We start from the raw sequence: 21327 nt of genomic DNA, 5'->3' as shown, positions 1-21327 counted from the left end.
TTTATTCCCGGCAGGTCCACCAGGAAGAATAACTGCAGGTTGTTCCACAACCTACAGTATCCACATGATTGCCCTCCCACCCGTGCCATTGTGTCTTTGGACACCTGCAAGGCCTTTGACAGTGTGGAATGGCCATACCTCTCTCGGGTATTACAAATGTATGGCTTTGGCCCCCGTATTGTAGCATGGATAAAACTCCTTTACACATCCCCGGTAGCTCAGATCCGAGTCAATTCCACTATCACCGAACCCTTCCAGGTTACCAGAGGCCCTCAACAGGGGTGCCTGTTGTTGCCCCTCTTGTTTGCCCTGGCCATGGAACCACTGTCAATTCGCGTCCGCTCTTCCCCTCTAATTAAGGGACTCCCAATTGCTAATATAGAGGAATGCATTTCACTCTGTGCGGATGACAGTGATGGGTCACTGCAGGCCCTGTTGGAGGAGGTCACTACCTTCAGAGACTACTCCGGCTTCCGGGTGAATTGGGATAAGTCCAGCCTTTTTCTCTTGGATGTGACTGCCCCCCCCCCCCCCCCCCCCCCCGGATACACCCTGAATCCAAGCTCCAGGTGGTGTCCTCCTTTAGGTACCTTGGGGTTCTGGTGCAGACCCCTTTATCCCTATATATCACTAACAATTTAGATCCCCTCCTGGCCTGTCTTCAGAAGCAGACCAGGCAGTGGATGGACTTGCCACTAGACCTTATGGGAATGGCCAATATACTCAAAATGATATACTTACAGAAACTTCTCTACATCCTTGCTAACTCCCCATGCAGAATACTGAAATCCATTTTTAAACGAATAGACAGTATATGCACAACTTTCCTGCGGAAGGGTGGCTCCCCCCAAGGTGGCACTTGAAACATTGCGGCTGCTAGCACACCTGGCGGGCCTAGTGTTTCCTAATTTTTTCCTGTATTATCTGGTATCTCAGCTGGTGCACATTCACGATTGGTTGTGCCCGGCCCCAGCCAACGCCTGCACCTTCACAGAAGGGGCTATTGCATCTTCCCTGGAAACCTTGCATAATATAATTTATAGAGGCCGAGTCCCTGACCGCCCTGGTACCTCTATATTTAACACCTCTCTTTCATTATTTCGCTATATTGTCACAGGGATAACCAAACATACTTGGCTAAAATATCCAAACAATCCCCTGTGGTTCAACCCCAATCTTCAGGAATTGTTTTCCCTCCCGGACCCCAATCGCTGGTACTCCAAAGGGGTTAAATATCTTTGCCACCCGTACAATGCCCAGGGTTTTAAAACCTTCTCCCAGCTACGCTTAGACTTCGACTTACCAAGATCGTACCTATTTTACTACTACCAGCTCAGGCATGCGATCCACTCAGTTTGGCTCCCTGGACAACCCCACTGACTTGCCCCTGTTGAAAAAACTACTCAGACACCCAGACCCCACTAAACTAGTTTCCACCTACTATGCAGCCCTTATGTAATATTTTAACCCCAGGTTTCATAAAGCTCAATTGAAATGAACATCTCTGGACATGTCTTTGATGGACGAAGACTGGTCAGAATTCAGTGATACATATAAAACCTCCGTTATTGCCTCCAGGAACCGTAATCATTCAGATTAAGATCTTTCATCAGACCCACCTCACCCCGGCCAGATTGCACAAGATGGGTCTCTTGCCCTCTGCTGCCTGTTTTCGCGGCTGTGGCCAGGAGGCCGACTTTCTACATTGCTTTTGGGCGTGCCCAATGGTCCAGGATTTCTGGAAAGAAGTGGGCGCTTTCACCTCACTGATGTTGGATCTCCCAAATGTACACCACAGCAAGAATTGCCTTTTAGGCATCTTTGGTGATTTACCCATATCGTCCCATGCCAAGAGACTGCTCCGCATACTCCATTTTTATGCCAAAACACTATTCTAATGTCCTGGAAGGGTGCACAGACCCCTCTGAAATCCTTCTGGATAAAACTTATTAATGACTTTATCCCACTTTATAAACTGACTTTTGAACTCAGGCCGCGTACACACGCGCGGACTGTTCGCCCAACTTTGTCCGTCCAACAGTTTCGGCAAACAGTCCGCTCAAAATTAGCATGGACGGACATGCCCACACACGACGAACGAACAGTTTGCTGAAACCGTGCGCGATGACGTGAACGGCACGTACGACGGGACGAAAAATACGACGTCCTATACACTGCATTATAGCTTTCGGTGTGAAAATCCTTTCTGAGCATGCGCGCAACTTTGTTTGACGAACAAGCCTACACAAGAGCGGACTGTTCGCTGAAACAAGGTTTCAGCGGACAGTTTTTCGGAAATTCCGAAAAACCTTGTCCGTCAAACTGTCCGCTGAAACTGTCCGCTGAAAGCCCACACACGAGCGGACTGTCCGCCCAAACACTGTTCAGCGGACAAAGTTGGGCGAACAGTCCGCCCGTGTGTACGTGGCCTCAGAAAAAGGAACAAAACCTTTCACAAAATTTGGGGTAGATGGTTGGCTAGTCCGCTAACCCTATCCCAGCGCTGATTATACTACCCTTGGTTGTCCATTGATGTGCTGTGCCCTGAAGATTTCTAATACTTGGGCACACGCTCTTGCCCTGACTTGGTAGCATATTTTCACTTTATACCATTATGCCTATGTCAAATCTTTTGCACTGATGTCTGTGTAATTCACTATGATTCAGTATACTGCCTAAAGTTGTATACCCCTGTATGACCAGACTGTCTGGTACTGCTTGGTAATTGCACGGCGTCCAAGCAATCTGCTGCAGGTGTCAGTGTTATATTAATGACACCCCGAAACAGATTGCAAAATGCAGTGCAATTCAGGTGCAGGGAAAATGTATGGCTCAAATTGCAACGCACATAAGATTGCACATTTCATAAGATGCGCAGAGGAATGCTGTGCGATTCCTGTGCGAATCACTTGCAGTGTTTTGCACGCACCCGTTTGAGCCTAGGCCAAAGGTGCACTTTAAAGCAGGAAGGATGAAAACAACCAAAAGTATTATGGTTACAATTTTGTGTCCTCCTTCATAATAAATAGTTTAAAGCAGAAAGATCATCTGTGTATAAATTTAAGATGATGGCTGTTTTCGGTAACAAATAATTGGTGGTAGATTCATGTTTTCTGTAAACCAGCTGGAATAATCTCACATTGTTTATACATCATAAAAGCCAAAAATCTAATTCCATTAAGCTGAGGACTTAACTTTGGTTATAAATATCTTTGAATTCAAAAGAAGTATAAAATAAATATCAAACAAAACCCACAAATATATATTATGGAGATGGCAATCAATCATCTAATAAAAACATGCTATAGGCAGAGTATATTTATGGACATCTTTTATACAGGTGCTTCTCATAAAATTAGAACATCATCAAAAAGTAAATTTATTTCAGTAATTCAATTAAAAAAGTGAAACTCACATATTTTATATAGATGCTTTACACATGGAGTGATATATTTCAAGCATTTCTGTCTTTTAATTTTGATGATCATGGCTTACCTGTAAACTGCCTCTTCTGCAGTGTGCTTGTAGGACAGGAAAAAAAAGTCCTGCAAGCAGCATCTTTGGGGCAGTGCAGAAGCTCTGTATACACCACTCCTAAACTGCCCCTGCCATTGAAATCAATGACCAGCACTGCCAAAACACCTGCAAATCGCTTTGGCAGCGGTGCTTTGAGGGAGCTTTTAACCCTTTTTCGGCTGCTAGCTGGGGGTTAAAAGCGCCCCGCTAGCAGCGGAAAAGTACCGCTAAAGCGATGGTAAAGCACTGCTAAAACTAGTGGTGCTTTACTATCAACATAGCCAGTGCCTCAGTGTGAAAGTGGCCTAAAAGACAGGAGCCAAGGATGGATTTAGACCAGGGGTCTTAAACTGGTGGCCCTCTAGCTGTTGCAAAACTACAAGTCCCAGGGCTGACAGTTACAAGCATGACTCCCACAGGCAAAGGCATGATTGTACTTGTATTTTCACAACAGCTGGAGGGTCGCCAGTTTGAGACCCCTGACGTTAGCAGTAAAGCACTGCTAGTTTTAGCACTGCTTTACTGCTGTTATAGCGGTGTTATTTGGCCTCTAGGTGGGCACTTTTAACCCCCGCTAAGCAAAGGGTTAATAGCACCCGAAAAGTGCTTTGAAGGCGATTTGGCAGCGATGCCCATTAATTTCAATGGGCAGGGGTGGTGGAGGAGTGGTGTATAAACCGTTCCTCCACCACTCCAAAGAAGCTGCTTGCAGGACTTTTGTCCTGCAAGCCCACCACCCCAGTGTGAAAGCACATGGGCTTTCACAGTGGGGCTGCAGAAGAGGTGGTTTACAGGTGTTATTTTTAGTGCAAAAACACCTGTAAAACACCTCTATGTGGAAGTGGCCTTAAGGTTGCAGATAACAAAATGAATAGTTTGTTGGTTTGTAACTGATCGTGTATCTTCTTTTACCAACATATATACAGTATATAGCATTACACATTTGTATTGTTTGAAAATAGAGGCATCACCAAGAATTCCCCTTTAATTTGAGTCTAAAACTCTATATTTTGGTTTTATCCATAGCTTCTTTGGTTTCCTTGGCTGTGGAGAAGGTCACATCAAGTGATGTGATGAATGGAAGACATTAATCTACCTGTCTCAATTCTTGCCTAGCTGTGCATTTGCTCTGATTACTTGGTGGGATTATAAAGATTGATATAGTTCTCTGCTCATTACAAAATAGGTATAAAGGAAGGAAGATCTCTATTAAACTGTCCAGCAGTTTCTGAATGAGAATTCACAGTTCCAGCAGCAGACCTTTTTTTAGTTTAATTCTTGTGCCATTATTGTAACAGTTATATTGCCTCCTGTAAATCTTTAGATGACAGAATTAAACTGTTATATGTGTATTATTTGATAATGAACTTTGATTGAAAAAGCAGAAAGGAAACCTAAGCACAGAACGTGGTGTACTTTCAAGCTATGTGTTGCTCTACGGGGGACTCCAAGAAAAGTGCAACACCTTTTTTTTTGCACAGAGATTGGTGCCATTGGACTGATCATTTTCTCATGTGTTTTGCTTACTTTTGTCAGTCTTTTCCAAATTCTGATTATAGGATTACAGATATGCCGTGAATTAGAGAACATGCCATTCCCATAAATCACTTATAATACTTCAAGATGAGCCCAGAGCATTGCATTATTTTTACATTTGCATCACTTACATTTTGATAATGTATGCCATGTAAAAAGTGCCATAAATGTACACATGTGTAATACAGCAATGTTGATTTCTGGTCCTTGATGGTTGCCAGCTATTGGGAGAAGCACAGCTTTGCTGATTAGATACAGCTTAAAGGGTAACTCCACTTTCATGGTAAAAACAAAAAAACTAAACAAAACAATATAGTGTATACAATTGTGATAATAAGTAAAAAAGAATGGTGTTGCGCTCCACACAAAATTAATTAAATCTAGTAACACAAATAATAAATAATCGCATATAAAATCTAAAAGACGCACCTATGCGATTAAAATTAATTTAAATTATATCTACAACCTATGTGCATAAAATCATACAAAGTGATTAATGGGGTGTTCAGAATATACACTTATTCCTAGTGTTATTCATACTGAGATCAAAATAGAGAAATATAAATAATCTATACAATCGTAATAAAGTGCAAGTGAAGTAGTAAAAATTAAAAACGCAAATCCTGATAATATCAATCCAGAAAGTTGTGAAATCAAGCAGGTGTGTCTTAGTCCATAAAAGTGCATCCAAGTGCCAGCGTGTATACAGAAAATTGTGTAAGGGTAAAATCCAACAAATAAATGAATAAAAAATAAAAAATGTGTGTAAAAAAATATATCAAAAGGTAAATAGATAAACCTAAAAAACAGCAGTTCAGAAGGGTTTCTTAAAGTGTCTCTTAATTGACATAAAGGACTAGTAATCCATATCAATTCATGCAAAATAGAGTGAATCCACGCTGTGCTGTGTGAAGGGTTAATCCTGTGAATAAACACGGGGTAGTTCCACCGGTGATCTTACAGTTCCTCAAAGTGGGTGCTCACACACTGAGTGCAGTGGGTACCTTACCTCACTGCTGTCAGTTAGACAGCAATATGCTCCAATATATAAGGTGTATCCTCAATTGGGGTGTGTGTCCTCAGTTGGTATATGTACAGCAGTATACTCCAAAGGTTTGCGGTGTGTATCCTAAATGTAATGCAAGCGCCCCAGATATTTTCCTCCAGGTACTCCGCAAAGGATCACAGGTCAGGCCCGAAAAAGAGAAAAGGGGCTCCAATAGTGAAGTAAGTCACACAAATTCTTTATTATAAAAAGGACCAAGTCCTGGGTACTCACATTTAAGTAATAAAATTCAAACGTTACAGATAAAACAACGAACGGCTTCCTCGTTCGTACCCCAGACGTCACTTCTGGTATCCTCCTAGGCAAATCCTACGCGTATCGTCATTGATCACGTGACTTCATCAGGGACTAAAGCATAGGAGGTGGACAAACGTTTAAATAATATCTCTAATTAACGGCCATTTTCCTGTAGCCTGTGCTATCTATTCCTATTCGCGGTCACGAATCTAGCTGCACGGCCATTTTCTAATAGGCTTTAGTACCGAACGCTTCCCGGTCATTTTTCTTATAGGTTCTAAGGAAGTGATAGCGACTATTCGATTAGCGGCGGCCATTTTATCGTAGTTTCATCATCTACACTCATCTAGTGAGCGGATGCTTTGTTCGCCGCCATTATCTCATCGTTTAGATAGAGGAAACGAAGGTAAACCTATTTCCACTTTTACGGACTAGGTTCAATTCAGACACCCGGTGGTTACACTTATTCAGGCAACAACACGGGATCCTTTCCTCCGCCTATATGGCTCTAAATAACATTAGTGGTATTAATAAAGGATTAGAGACATTAACTTACAATTTTGGAATTAAAACGAAGGGATCGAAAAAATTCATAAACTAATGGCTTAAGACAGGAGGTATTATTAAAAAAATTCATAAAAAATTCATTAAAAAATTGCTTAAGACAGGAGGTATTAATAAAATATTAAAATGTTGGTGATTTCTTTAATTTATGGGTAAAAACGTATTATATCTAAAACAATATCATAGTATTTTCTAGTGTAGCGATAAGGTACCCCAGACAGTTTATTTAACGGTAATCTAGGTATCAAATACCTCACATATATATGCGATTTAGAGGATGGATACCGGAAATGAAGTCCAGAGTTCCCATATCTCCATTCCAGTGTATCATCCTAAGCATAGTAGATCAAAAACAAAATTTATATGTGATAGTACTTCAAGTATATAAAATTCCAATCCATAATTAAAAGTATCTAAAAGTCGCTGATAAAACAGTTAAGGTCAAACTCTATGTTGAGCCCTTGGGGTGTGAAAGTATCTAAAGTGAAAATCCATTTTGATTCTAATTGGCTAAGTGTTCTCACTTTGTGACCTCCCCTCCAATGCTTCCTGTAGGGCTCAATACCCCAAAATGTGAGATGAGTGGGATCTTTATTGTGGTGTGTCAGGAAGTGCTTTGACACACTATGTTTGTCAAATCCATTGATTATGTTTTTGACATGTTCCTTTATGCGAACTCTCAGGGGTCTTTTGGTGCGGCCTACATACTGTAGGCCACAACTGCATTGTAGGACATACACGGCTCCTTCCGTGTTGCAGCATATAAACTCTTTGATGTCATAGGAGTTCCCAGTACTTGTGGAGCTAAATTTAAATCTTTTTTCAGGTGGGCGTTTTGTTTTTTATACAATTGTGGCTCCAGTCATATTGCTATTGATTGCTATTAAAAATGTTCTTTCCTTTTCAGTCTGCAGCTTTGCAATGTTCTGTCTAATGCAATGTAATATGGCTACCTGGAAGCGTTCTGTATACAAAACACACCTTGAAAATTTAATTTCCCGCTTGAGTGATTGGCTTTTTGATTTTCCCAGAATCCTGCACTAAGATACAGAGTTTTGGCATCCCCTGTAAGGGTCCTTTCCGTCTATCCCTGCTGAGCAGGAAGAGGACAGGTCCGTCTCTGCACACTGCGCAGCGACGGACCTGTCAGAGCGCCGCTCTCCCCTATTTTCCGATGGCGGATGGAAAAGTAGGTTTTTCCTCCGTTACACTTTTTCGGATCGGAGCGGGTCGGATGTCACCACTGACATCCGATGCTCCATAGACCTCTATGGAGCATCCATTCAGGTCCGCCTGAAAAATTGATAGGCGGACCTGAATGGATTGGTAGTGTGAAAGAGGCCTAACTCAAATGTATTTTTTTGTGAGATACTTCCATAAGGGAACTCAGGTGCAGCAGCTGACTGATGATTATAAAACCACATATAGATTAACTCTGCACATGGACACAGGCAAGCAAACAACTATTTCTTCAGAATAATAAAAGGTAGGAATCTGCAACAAAGTTTGTTAAAATCCTTGCAAAGTACACAGGTCACCCAGAGGGGGATGTTTTTTTTTCTCTACAAAAGTGTTACTCTTTAAAATGTAACTGTGTTCAGATAATGTACCTTGATATTTTTTTGCATATTCTTAAACAGGAAATGATCACTTTTGCCGAGGGCAATCATCCCCAAGATTCATGACAGAAGCGTTAAAAAGTTGTTGTTCTTTCCTTCAGCAGCTTAGCTTTCCCTACTTTTCCCTCCCAGCCATCTAATCTCTAATGTCCAGAGCTATAGGTCTGGAAGGGAAGAGCGGGGTAAGTTAAAGCACCTTCCAGGGGGGACTGGGGAACCGTTTTTGACAGGTCCCCTTCCCCATTTCCGAAAGAAGGACAGGGGCCCAATCTCAAGGAAGTTCGGCTCCCCTCCTCCTTCCCTCACTGCCGTGCAAATTAGAAAGCACAGCCCACTTCGCACATGCGCAGTAGGGAACCAGCAATGGCTGTTTGCCTTACCAGGAATAGTGGTGGCACCATCCAGGAGTCGATCCGAAGATCGGCTGCCATGTCGACATCGCAGGCTCCCTGGACAGGTAAGTGCCTTAATATTAAAAGTCAACAGCTACAGTATTTGTAGCTGCGGACTTTTAATTTATTTTCACCCAGGCTGGACCTCCTCTTTAAGCTGTTGCCAGGACTTAAAGAAATTCAATGCCATGAAATTTGAGGATGAATTGCTTAACAGTTCCTGCAATAACAGAGGTCAGTAAATATAAACCAGAGAGTACCATAGTGTGTATTTAGCTGTTAGTCTGTGGTTCCATTTTACATTTTCTTAGGACAACAATACATGAAAAACAAGGTATGTGTATTCTCCAGTCTGGAGTTCACGGTAAAAAAATACATAACTTTCTGCATACACAAGGTATCATACCACATCCTATTCTGCAAATCTCTACTGTAGAATTTATGGTAAACATACATCCTAACCAGCACAAAATATTTCAGGGAGCACAAGATATTAGAATCTTGCTCCCAGCAGCTTACAATCTATTAAGTAGGCCACATTGATATAAAAGGCATATACATTCTTGTGGGAGGAGGGACATGCATATTGAACACCATATATATTAGAAGTTGTGTGTTCAATGTTCAGTTCACTCACTCTCCCAAAGGTTACTGATCTTGGTTTTCCATTACCCTTATCTGGTCCTCTGCTGAACAAATCATGTTCAATGTAGACAATTAAAATAATCATAACTACCCACAGCTCCAGTCGGTTGCGCTATGATTTCTTGTCTTAGCTTTGCAGTTTTTTGTCACCCTCCTGCTAACTGAATAGTGTAGATAATGGTGCTGATCCACGGTTTATGGGCAAGATAGGGAGATTTACACTCACCTCCTTTTCTGTTTACCAACTGTCAAACTAGCACAAAGAAAGAGGTTCTCTACAATAGGGACAAAATGTAAATAAAAAAGAAATAGACAAAGCATCCAGTCCTTACCTACATTATCCAAAAACAACGTTCTGGCTAAAGTTGGGCTTTAAAGTAGATGTAAACCCTAACTGAATTACATTTAGTTTAAAAATGCACTGTGTATCATAAACAATTGCTATGTTCTTTCATATAATACTTATTTTAAACCTTCTTTTGGAATCTCTGTGCTTTTAATCTCCTCCAGCATTCTAGCAGCCACTTCCTGTCTACCAATCTTGGCATTTCGAATGAGCTTCCTGATGGCAAACACAGAACATGCCTGGGTATTGAGCATTGGCACAGACACTTATGGTCTCCAGTAGAAGCACATGTGACAGGGTGACAATGCAAGAAAGCAATTGAGAGGGAAACGAGACAGGGAAAAAGTGTTTTCATCCAATAACAGAAAGTGCCTAGACAAATATGTTAATCTGAGATTATCTTTTTAGGAACCAAGACCTTTGTATAATGGGAGATGTATTTTCTACGCAAGTGGATCAGGACTTGCATATGACACACAACAGACAGAAGTAAGTAAACATCAATAAACACAATTCTGGCATAAAAAATACTAATATATGTATAGCCTCATCAATACAATCATTTAAAATCTGCATGGGTTTAGTAATTAATTCAGCCCCAGAAGATTTGGCTGCTCAATGACCAGGTAATTTTTTGCGATATGGCACTGTGTCAAATTAACTGACAATTGCGTGGTCGTGCGACTCTGTACCCAAACAAAATTTATGTTCTTTTTTCCCCCCCCAACTAGAGCTTTCGTATGGTGGTATTTAATCGCCTCTGTGGTTTTTATTTTTTGCGATATAAACAAAAGAAGAGAGACAATTTTGAAAAAAAAAAAAAAAACACATTATCTTTTATATTTTGCTATAAAAAATATCCCACATTTTTTATCAAAAAAACTAAATTATTTCCTCAGTTTAGGCCAATATGTATTCTTCTACATATTTTTGGTAAAAAAAATCATAATAAGCGTATATTAATTGGCAAAATGATAGCCTCTACAAAATAGGGGATAGATTTATGGCATTTTTATTATTATTATTTTTTACTAGTAATGGTAGCGATTTGTATCAGGACAGTGATATTGCGGCGGACAAATTGGACACTTTTGACACATTTTTGGGACCATTGACAATCATACAGCGATCAGTGCTATAAAAATGCACTGATTACTGTATAAATGTCACTGGCATGGAAGGGGTTAACACTAGGGGGCGATCAAGGTGTTAACTGTGTTACCTAGGTGTGTTCTAACTGTAGGGGGATGGGACTGTCTAAGAGGAGAGAGAGATCAGTGTTCATATTTAGTATGAACACACAATCTCTCTGTATTCTCCTGAAAGAACCTGGATTTGTGTGTTTATACACACAGATCCTGGTTCTCGTTCTGTCATGAGTGATCGTGGGTGCCCGGCGGTCATCTCGCCCACCAGGCACTCGCATGGGCTCTGGGCACCCTTTCCTGGTGCATGCAAGCCTCTAGTGGCCAAAGAGCCACGTCGTTTCTCCTAGCCATGCAATTCTGCCACAGTAAAACTGCAGTGGCTGGTAGGCAAGCAGTTAACATGTACACTGGTGTTACTTGAAGCTGAAGCTTGGGTAAAGATACATTGTTTCAGCTTGTAAGTATGTATGTGTGTGCATGTGTGTGTAGCTGATTCCCATGGTAGCTGGAAATCACTGCAGTAGGCACCAGTACTACAGTGATCACTGCTAGCACTGGTTCCCATGCTGAGCAGCTGCCCTGCTGCTTAGCGGAATTTCATGAGCAGGGGACCCTCCTTAAAGCCGTTTACCAAGCGCATATAGTACTAATTCAGAAACTGGAGACAGACCCCATGAATTGTGGTTCCTACAGACCAATATCGCTGCCTAACATGGATCTTAAGATCCTCACCAAGGTCCTGGCAACTCGCCTGTCCAGAGTCATTGAAACTTTGGTAGCTTCTGATCATATGGGTTTTATTCCACAAAAATCCACTGATATTAACATTAGGAGACTTTTCACTAATCTTTAAGCATCTAATTCTAATGTGGGTACCAGGATGGTCATGGCGCTTGATAAAGAAAAAGCCCTTGATGTAGTGTACTTGCAATATATGCACTTGGTAATGGAGAGGATGGGATTTGAAATGCATCACCCTTTTGTATAAGCTTCCCCAGGCAGCCATCAAGGTAGGCTACATGGTCTCCTCCCTTTTCTATACAACGTTGTACTTGCCAAAGTTGTCGCCTGCAATTTTTGGTCTCATGATGGAGTCTATTACAGTAGCTCTTCACACTAACCCTGATATTTAAGGCCTCATACTCCATAGACTTGAGAAGAAGGTGGCCATGTATGCAGATGATATGCAACTATGACTATTTGAGCTCAGCTTTGTTGACCCTGGAGGAGTGCTTTGTGTTCTCTGGCCTTAAAATGAACTAGGTCAAGTTGGAAATATTGCCACTTGATTGCATACAGACAATGGCCCGAGATATAGTGCTGTTCCTCCAGTGGGTAACCAAAATAAAATACCTGAGCATAAAGGTGACTAATGACGTTAATGACCTTGTCCCTTTAAGCTTTTCGCCATTAGTCGCAAAGTCCAGTATTAAGGCTTGGAGGTCTTTATCCCATATCTCATTGGAGAGGGGAATTTAATCAAGATGAAGCTACGTCCTGCTTTTTTTTTTTTTTTTTTTTTTTTTTTTTTTTTAATATGCTCTTAGAAACAATCCAATGTGGCTTCTATTACCCTTTTTAAACAACTGGACGCACTATTGTTCTCCTAGTCTCCTGAGATGGTAGACCTATTCTCCAATAGGTCTCCCATCTCAGTTTATCTACCCTACAGCAACACCTGGCCTTCTGATTTTTTTTCAATACTTCTTGGGCTCATACGCGGTGCTCCAGTTACTCCTTTATAGAGGTGTCCAAGCCCCATAACCTTTCACTCAAATTATGTGTTCCACTGTCAGGGACTGGTGCAGATTTGGGGTGCTTCCATTAGTCCATACTAATCACTGGTCCTCACATACTCCTCCTGGAACAATCCAAATCTCCAGCATCTCCTTTAAATTCAGGTCATCTGGATATCAAGGGGGATTAAGGTCCTAAGGGATCTATTTTTGGATGCTACATTTTCCCCCTTTGATGTATTGAAAATGAAGTACTCTTTGCCTAATAGGCATTTATTCTGCTCAATTGAATTACGCCATGCCTGCACTGCTCAGTTTCCTGTAACCTTTTTCCACTTGGTGGCAGGGACTATGGAGAGTCCTTGCCCAAGGCTCACTAAACTCTATACAAGGCACTACTAACAACCTACATCACAGGGACTAAATAAACACAGAGAAAGTTGCCACTGGACATTCCCACTTAAGCTAATGATGACTGGGAGGATGACTAGCAGGACCCATTCCATCAACTAATTGCAGCCAGGGGCAGATTGGTGCAATTTAAAATACATATGCATTGAATACTTTTTTTATTGTGTACATACACTTTATACTCATATCATACTAATAAGGGGGTGTGAAACCTTTGTGACCAAGACCCATTTTATAGTTTTGATGTGTGTTTACTTAACAAAAATCTCTAACTGCTTTGCATATCACAATTATATTCTGAGTATTTTTTTACAGGAAAATATAAAGCTTTTATTTGGTAGATTCTTAACATGAATGTGTTTTAATAAGCAGGTAAATGGACAAAGTTTTTAAAAATATGCAATGGCTTGTTACAATAAAATTGCCCAAGCCAATTTTCAGATTACAGGGCTGTCACAATTTGAATGATAATTATTCAGTCATACAATACTGTACCCAAATGAAAATGTTTTTTTTGTTTTTTTTGACAGAGCTTTCTTTTTGTGGTATTTAATCACCACCGTTTTTTTTTTGCTATATAAACAAAAAAAAAACATTTTTTTAATTTGTGTTATAAAATGTTCCAAATACTGTAAATAATCTTTCTTTATAAATGTAGACCAACATTTATTCTGCTACATCCTTTTGTAAAAATAACCCATATCAGTGTGTATTTTGGATGGATACATTTTGTGTTTCCCTATTAGTAGGCATTTTTCCAACATTATGACATTTGTTATCTTTAATTGTCATTTCCTAATCAGATGTTTATGTGATCTCTCTTTGCACAGCTTGAAAAAACAAAAATACACACATAATCGTAATACAATAATTATTTAGTCTGTGTGAAAGTTATAAAGTCTACAAACTATGGTATATATTTAAAATGGATCAATCCTGTGTACTGCATATCTCATTTCTAGAGGCCTTAAAATGCCAGGACAGTAAAAACCACCTCTTTTTAAAAAATAGACATTCCAAGGTATTTGGTAAAAGGCATAATGAGAAGTTGTAATTTTTGTCACAGTATAGGAAAAATTAGAATTACACCCCAAAACATATTCTGCTATGCCTCCTGAGCATAAATTACACATCTAAATTTCCTACCTACTACATTTTGAAATATCCACAAAACGACCCCGTTTTTGGAAAGCAAACAATTCAAGGTATTTTCTGAAAGGCACAGTGGGTCTTTTGAAAATAAATTTTTTTGCCACAAGTTTTTGGAAAATGAAGGAAAGAATATGAAAATGTTTTTTTCTTTTGTTTGCTTTTTTTTACACAAAGTTGTCAAGTAATAACATATTTCTTACACATATCTTAGGTATACTTAGATTTATGGAAAGCCTATTCTTCTACTCCTCCCAAGTATAGGGATACCACATGCGTGAGACTTTTTCACAGCTTAGCCACTTAAAGTGGCCCAAAATTCAAGTAGCACCTTCAGGCATTCTAGGGGCATAAATTATGCATCTCATTTACGGACTACCTATTACATTTTTGGAGATTCTGAAGCACCAGGACAGTGGAAACACACTCAAAAATCCAGATTTTGGAAAGCAAACACTCAAATGGTATTTTTTAAGAGGTATGGGGAGTCTTTTAAAGACTTAATTTTATAGCCACAAATTTTTGGAAAATGCAGAAAGAAAATAAAAATGTAATTTTTTTTACACATAGTTGTCAATTTAATAAATATTTATCACACACACATAGGCATACTTGAATACTTTGAATTACAAGTCAATACACATTCTATTACTTCTCCCAAGTGTGACAATACCACGTGTGAGATTTTTTTCACTTTTTGCACTGACTATGTACCAGACATTATATCATGCTTACATTGTGTGCATTTTTATTTGCTATATTTGTATGTCAAAAGCATTATGAGCCAATTCATTGTTCCCTTTTTCTTTTCACTGTACGGTACAGGTAACATGCTTTACTTCAAGCAGTCAATGTCAACTAAGAATAAGGACTCATACATGCTACTGTTGTGATCTATATGACTGTGAAAAGTATGTAATAGAATTTTATTTTCTGGTGTTGTAGAGCATATGTTGAAAGCTTAACTCCAGGCAAGCTCGTAGACTTTATATAATACATTTCCAAGAACTGTGTTACTTATTCTGTTCAGGCACTCCTGAGATCCAGGTCACTCTGCCAGATATAGCATATCCACTCCCAGACTCCCAGCAATATAGCCCAGTTTGGAAAATGGCCAGGAGCAACAGCTTAAATGCATGCATTCCCGACCCTCTTTAGCAGACACGTGGGGTGCTATTCATTCTTAGACATGTGCATTCGTTTTCGTCCGAATGCATTTTCGTCCGAATTTCAGCTATTTTCATTTTCGTTTTGACAAACGATAACGAAAGCACAGAATCCGAAAAACGAAAGATCCGACATAAATAAATGCTTTATTTTCGTTTTCGTTGTTACAACAGTTCGATATAGAATAGGAGATTCGACGTGACTCTGACAATAACAATCTGTGTCTATTGAACCTGTGGTCGATTGTGCCTAACCTTACCTCTATTAGTCCAAGATTATATAGAGAAAATATTCGACAGAGAAAAAAAGATTTGACAGAGAGAAAAGATTCTGCAAGTTACTGTCCTAAAAAGTGTTTGGGGACCCGGGTCCTGCCCCAGGGGACATGTATCAATGCAAAAAAAAGTTTTAAAAACGGCCGTTTTTTCGGGAGCAGTGATTTTAATAATGATTAAAGTGAAACAATAAAAGTGTAATATTCCTTTAAATTTCGTAGGGGGGTGTTTATAGTATGCCTGTGAAGGGGCGCATGTTTCTGGTGCTTAGAGCTGTCCCTGCACAAAGTGTCATTTATGCAGGAAAAAAAGTCCTTTAAAATCACTCGCAGCTATTATGAATTGTCGGCTCCGTAACACAGAGAACACTCATTGAAAGTCATTGATTAAAAAAAAAAAAATAAAGCGTGGGGGTCCCCCAAATTCAATTACCAGGCCCTTCAGGTCTGGTATCGATATTAAGGGGAACCCCGTGTAAAATTTTTAAAAAAATTGACGTGGGGGCCCCCTAAAAATCCATACCAGACCCTTTATCTGAGCACGCAACCTGGCAGGCCGCAGGAAAAGAGGGGTGGGCGAGAGAGCACCCCCCCCCCTCCTGAACCGTACCAGGCCACATGCCCTCAACATTGGGAGGATGCTTTGGGGGTCTGTGACCCCTCAAAGCACCTTGTCTCCATGTTGATGCAGAGAAGGGCCTCATCCCCACAACCCTGGCCGTTGGTTGTGGGGGTCTGCGGGTGTGGGGCTTATCAGAATCTGGAAGCCCCCTTTAACAAAGGGACCCCCAGATCCCGGCCCCCCCAGTTTGAAATGGTAAGGGGGTACAAAAGTACCCCTACCATTTCACAAATAAAGTGTAAAAAATTGTTAAATAAGACAAACACACTTTTGAAAAATTTCTTTATTAAAAAAAAAAAAAAAAGAAGAAGATTCCACTGGTGGTAATCCACTCTTGCTATCCAGCGACGGACAATCATCTCTCTGGGGTCCAGCAATGGCTGAACTGAATCAGCGCAGCGAATCCATCCATCTTCTGTCTCCACGGAGGAGACACTGCGGGGATTCTGGCGGCCTGACGTTTGTTATATGCGGAGGGCGGGGCCACCTGGCCCCGCCCCCTCTGACGCAAGAGAAACCCGGGCTTCCCCATGACGTATGGGTGACCCTGCCCCCTCTGATGTAACGGAAACCTGCCTGTGTTACATCAGCGGGGTGCGGGGTCACCCATATGAAATAAGGGCATTTTATTGTGCCTTAACCACATAGCATCGCAGCTCCCAGTGCTGAGACAAGATCACCTAGAGCCCAGGACGAACGTGCCAAATTGCACCCCCCACCCCAAGATGTATGAGCATTATATGTCAGGAAGAATCCCCACCCCCCCCCAAAAAAAAAATCCAGCAGTAATCTTTATGCTTAACCTTCTTCCAAGCATGAATTTTTGCCCCCAAGCCCCCCCAGCTCAAATCCTCTCATTCCCCATATGCCCTCATCCCCCTCCTAGTACAAATAATCTACCCCTCAAATCCTCTCCCCTCCATTCCAAATCTCCGCCCTTCCAGCACAAATTCTCTCCAATCCCCCACCCTAGCCAGAATCCCCCCCTATAATCCCTGCTAGCACAAATACACACCCCCCCCAAAAAAATCCCTCCTAGCACAAATCCCCTTCCCCCTACCATATTACCTTTTCTAGCATAAACCCCCAAAATTCCCCTAACACAAATCTTCTTCCCTCAGCCCCCCCCCCAACACAAATTCCCTTCATATAACCACTCCTAGCACACCTCGCCAAATTTCCTTTCCTCAAACAATTCATATCCCCTGTCACCCCCCCCCCCAAATTCCTCCTCCCAACACAAATCAACCCCCCAACGCCTTGTGGTGCCCCCCACCTTACATAATACCTCAGTGCCAGGGGCAGCGGCCCCTTCTGCCCACCCCTTGTTCCGGCCCTGGCAGCACCATGTGGTCCCATGCGACTGCATTTCCTATACAGCGGGCCATTCAAATCAATGAGTACAAACATGCACACAAGGACCTGCACAAGCGCACAAGTGTGAACCTATTATTAGAAGGAGGAAACTATGCAATGCAGCAAAGATTGATTTGTTCATTGCATTGTCTTTTCCATTTCTAATAAATAAAAAATTTTAAGGAATATTTTGGATTACCTGGATTAAAGTGTTCTTTTTTATATATATTTGCCTGGAGGTCAGCTTTCGAAAAAAACTATATATTTAATTTAAATGTAGAAAATATCAGTTGTTATGCAAGTTAGAAAACAACGCTATGTTTACAGACATTTTTTTTTTTTAAAGTGAGCGAAACGCTAGAAGCAGTAAAAACTTGCAGAAACTAAAAAAAATTCCGCATTTTTCAGATGGTACAGACAGGTGACACATGTATTTCATGATTAGTTAATAATCTTCCCGGTTCAGCAAATCATCTTCCTGTGTCCTGCCTCAAAAAAATAAAAAAAAGTCATGTTGGAACAGGAAGGGGCTATCCCCAAACTGTTCCCACAAAGTTGGGAGCATGAAATTGTCCAAAATGTCCTGATGCCTTAAGAGTTCACTTAATTGAAACTAAAGGGTCAAGCCCAACCCCACACCATAATCCTCCCTCCACCAAATTATTTGGACCAGTGTACAAAGCAAGGCCCCATAAAGACACAGAGTTTGGGGTGGAGGAACTTGACTGGCCTGCATAGTCCTGACCTCAACCCGATAAAACACCTTAGCGATGAATTAGAGTGGAGACTGCGAACCAGGCCTTCTCATCCACATTAGTGCCTGACCTCACAAATGCGCTTCAGAAAGAATGGTCAAACATTCCCATAGACACACTCCTAAACCTTGTGGACAACCTTCCCAGGAGAGTTGAAGCTGTTATAGCTGTAAAGTGTGGCCAACTCAATATTGAACCCTACTGACCAAGACTGGGATAAATGTCATGTGTTTGTAAAAGCAGGTGTCCCAATACTTTTGGTAGTGTATCTGCAAACATGGTAGCATTTTAAAAATGAAGCTAAGATCAACAGCACAGGGACATGATCTCAAACTCTCAGGAGTAAAGTTGAAAACTAACCTCAGGAGATATTATTTTACAGAAAGAGTAGTTGATCTTGGAATAGACTTCCAGAGGAGGTTGTGAGTTAGTCAACACTAAGGTCACTTTCACACTGCCAGCGCCCGAGCGCCGCTATTTTTACCCCGCTAGCTATTTTTACCCCGCTAGCAGCCAAAAAAGGGTTAAAACTGCCCGCAAAGCACTGCGCTTTGCTGACGGTGCTTACCATTGATTTCAATGGGCAGGGGCGCTTTAGGAGCGGTGTATACATCGCTCCTACAGAGCTGCAAAGAAGCTGCTTGCAGGACTTTTTTTAATGTCCTGCCAGCGCAGCGCCCCACTCAGGCTTTCACACCTGGATTGCAGCTGAGGCTTTTTTCAGGCGCTTTAGAGGCACTATTTTTAGAGCCAAAGTGCCAAAAAAACGCCTCTACTGTTAAAGGGGTCTCAGACTTAGTTCACATTATGAACCACATGTGAATGGCACAGGAACCACACCCCATTCCTGTAAGATTCATATGCAATTAAGTGCAGTGTGGTTTGAGACTATTCATTTTGAATGTGCTCAAATCGCACCAAAGATTTGTATGCAGCAATTTTGAAACAGCACTTCAACAGGATCACATGGTTGTTTTGTACCAATGCGATTTGGTGCTGGCAAACACACTGCTTTTTGGATGTCATTAAGATTGCACTGACACAAGGTTAGTGCGATTTGAATGTGGTGTGGGAAATGAGCATGGATCATGGCGATTCCCACACTGCATTAGTGTGAACCTAGCCTGGATTTAAACATGGTTGGGGAAAAACAGAGTTATACTCAGGCAAGAAAGTAAAAACATCTACCTGCTTAGGATAGAAGAGGGATGCTTGCTGAAGAGGGATGACCATCTTGTGTCTTCCCACTAAGCTCAATCTTGCCATGAAAGACTTCTAATGGAACATCAGAGGACACACAGTCTTTTGATAATCAAGGATAGTTCACACTGATGAATTAATTAGTGCTTGGTATGCAGACAGATATCTCCTGGCCTAGAGGAGGTAAGTAAGCTTGTACTGACATGTTTTATCTATATTTCCTTTTATAAAAGCATAGGTTCGTCTCCCTCACAGGGTATCTGCTCTGCTCCCATATTGGTTTTTCAAAATGCAATAATCAAACTTTTACCATAGGATATCCACTCAATATCAAGATATACTGTATCCAGGATTACTCGGCATAGAGAGTCCATAGTATTCCATAGAGACTCTTCTGGATTTAAAGGGGTTATAAAAGTCCTTAATTAACCACTTAAGGGAGGTACTCACGTATGCGTTTGCTTCTGTGCGTGAGCTTGACGGGACGGGGTGTTTTAAAAAAAATTTTAATTTTTTTTCTTATTTATTTTACTTGATTTTATTTATTTTTACACTTTAAAAAAATAATAATAAATTGATCACTTTTATTCCTATTACAAGGAATGTAAACCTCCCTTGTAATAGAAAAAAGAATTATAGATCCTCTTAAATATGAGATCTGATGTCAAAAAGTCCGCAGATCTCATATTTGGACTTAAATGCAATAAAAAAAAAAAAAAATGTCATTTGAAAAAATTACATTGAAAAAAATATACCTTTAAGAGGTATGGTCAAAACGTCACTTCCCCCCTCCTATGTTATAGAGACGAGTGGGGGCCATCTTAGCCTCACTCGTCTCCATACCCAGCCATCGATAGGACCCAGTCGCCTCCGCCGCTACTGACGGCTCCAGTAAGCGGCGGAAGGCGCAGGAGAGTGGCAGAAGGGGGATGGCACCTCTCCCGCCGCCGATAACGGTGATCTTGCGGCGAACCCGCTGCGATGTGCATGAGCCCAGCGACTCTAGCCACTGTCTCCGTCCCCATTGGATAGATTGATAGCAGCGGAGCCATTGACAAATCCAGTGACATGGGAGAAGGGGGCGGGGCTGAGTCCTGCCATTTGTGTCAATGGATGCAGCAGCACACCCACATGTATGCCCCCATGGAAAACAGCTCTCCATGGGAGCACCCGATGAAGAAGAGGAGCCAAGAATGGCACGAGGTACCCCAGAAGATCAGAGCTGCTCTGTGCAAAACCCTTGCACAAAGCAGGTAAGTATAACATTTTTGTTATTTTTAAAAAACACGAACATTTACAAACACTTTAAGCATCCATATATCAAGCGTCAGGCTATAGTCCTAAAAAGATCTTACATTTCATAACTGGAAATTGTCTAATACTAGGTTAGTGTTACTGTGTTAAAATACTCACATATCTTACTTCATTGCTTTACTTTTTGCAAAAGTAACGTTTGTAACTCGAGGATAACCTTTACATACTAATCCAGAAGACATAAAATAACCATCTAGTACAATCACTGTGATACCATATAACGCACAAGATTTTGTACACTTCAATATATAAGATATAAGAATATTTATGGCAA

The 21327-nt window shown here is 41.0% G+C and overlaps 1 protein-coding gene across 1 annotated transcript in view; it reads left to right on the top strand.

The window, feature by feature from the left end:
- The window catches only part of TMEM255B (transmembrane protein 255B), a 106783-nt gene that overhangs the window by 53911 nt on the left and 31545 nt on the right, over positions 1 to 21327 (top strand). The window contains exons 5-6 of the mRNA XM_077482704.1: positions 10330 to 10410; positions 15191 to 15276. Coding sequence (XP_077338830.1) covers positions 10330 to 10410; positions 15191 to 15276 — 167 coding nt within the window. The remainder of the gene's footprint in view (positions 1 to 10329; positions 10411 to 15190; positions 15277 to 21327) is intronic.

The sequence above is a fragment of the Lithobates pipiens genome, unplaced genomic scaffold (assembly GCF_037356315.1).
Source record: "Lithobates pipiens isolate NorthernLeopardFrog02 unplaced genomic scaffold, aLitPip1_a1.2 Scaffold_16, whole genome shotgun sequence".
Lineage (NCBI taxonomy): Eukaryota > Metazoa > Chordata > Amphibia > Anura > Ranidae > Lithobates > Lithobates pipiens.
Note: the sequence above shows the minus strand (reverse complement) of the source record. Positions and strands in the feature narration are given on the sequence as shown.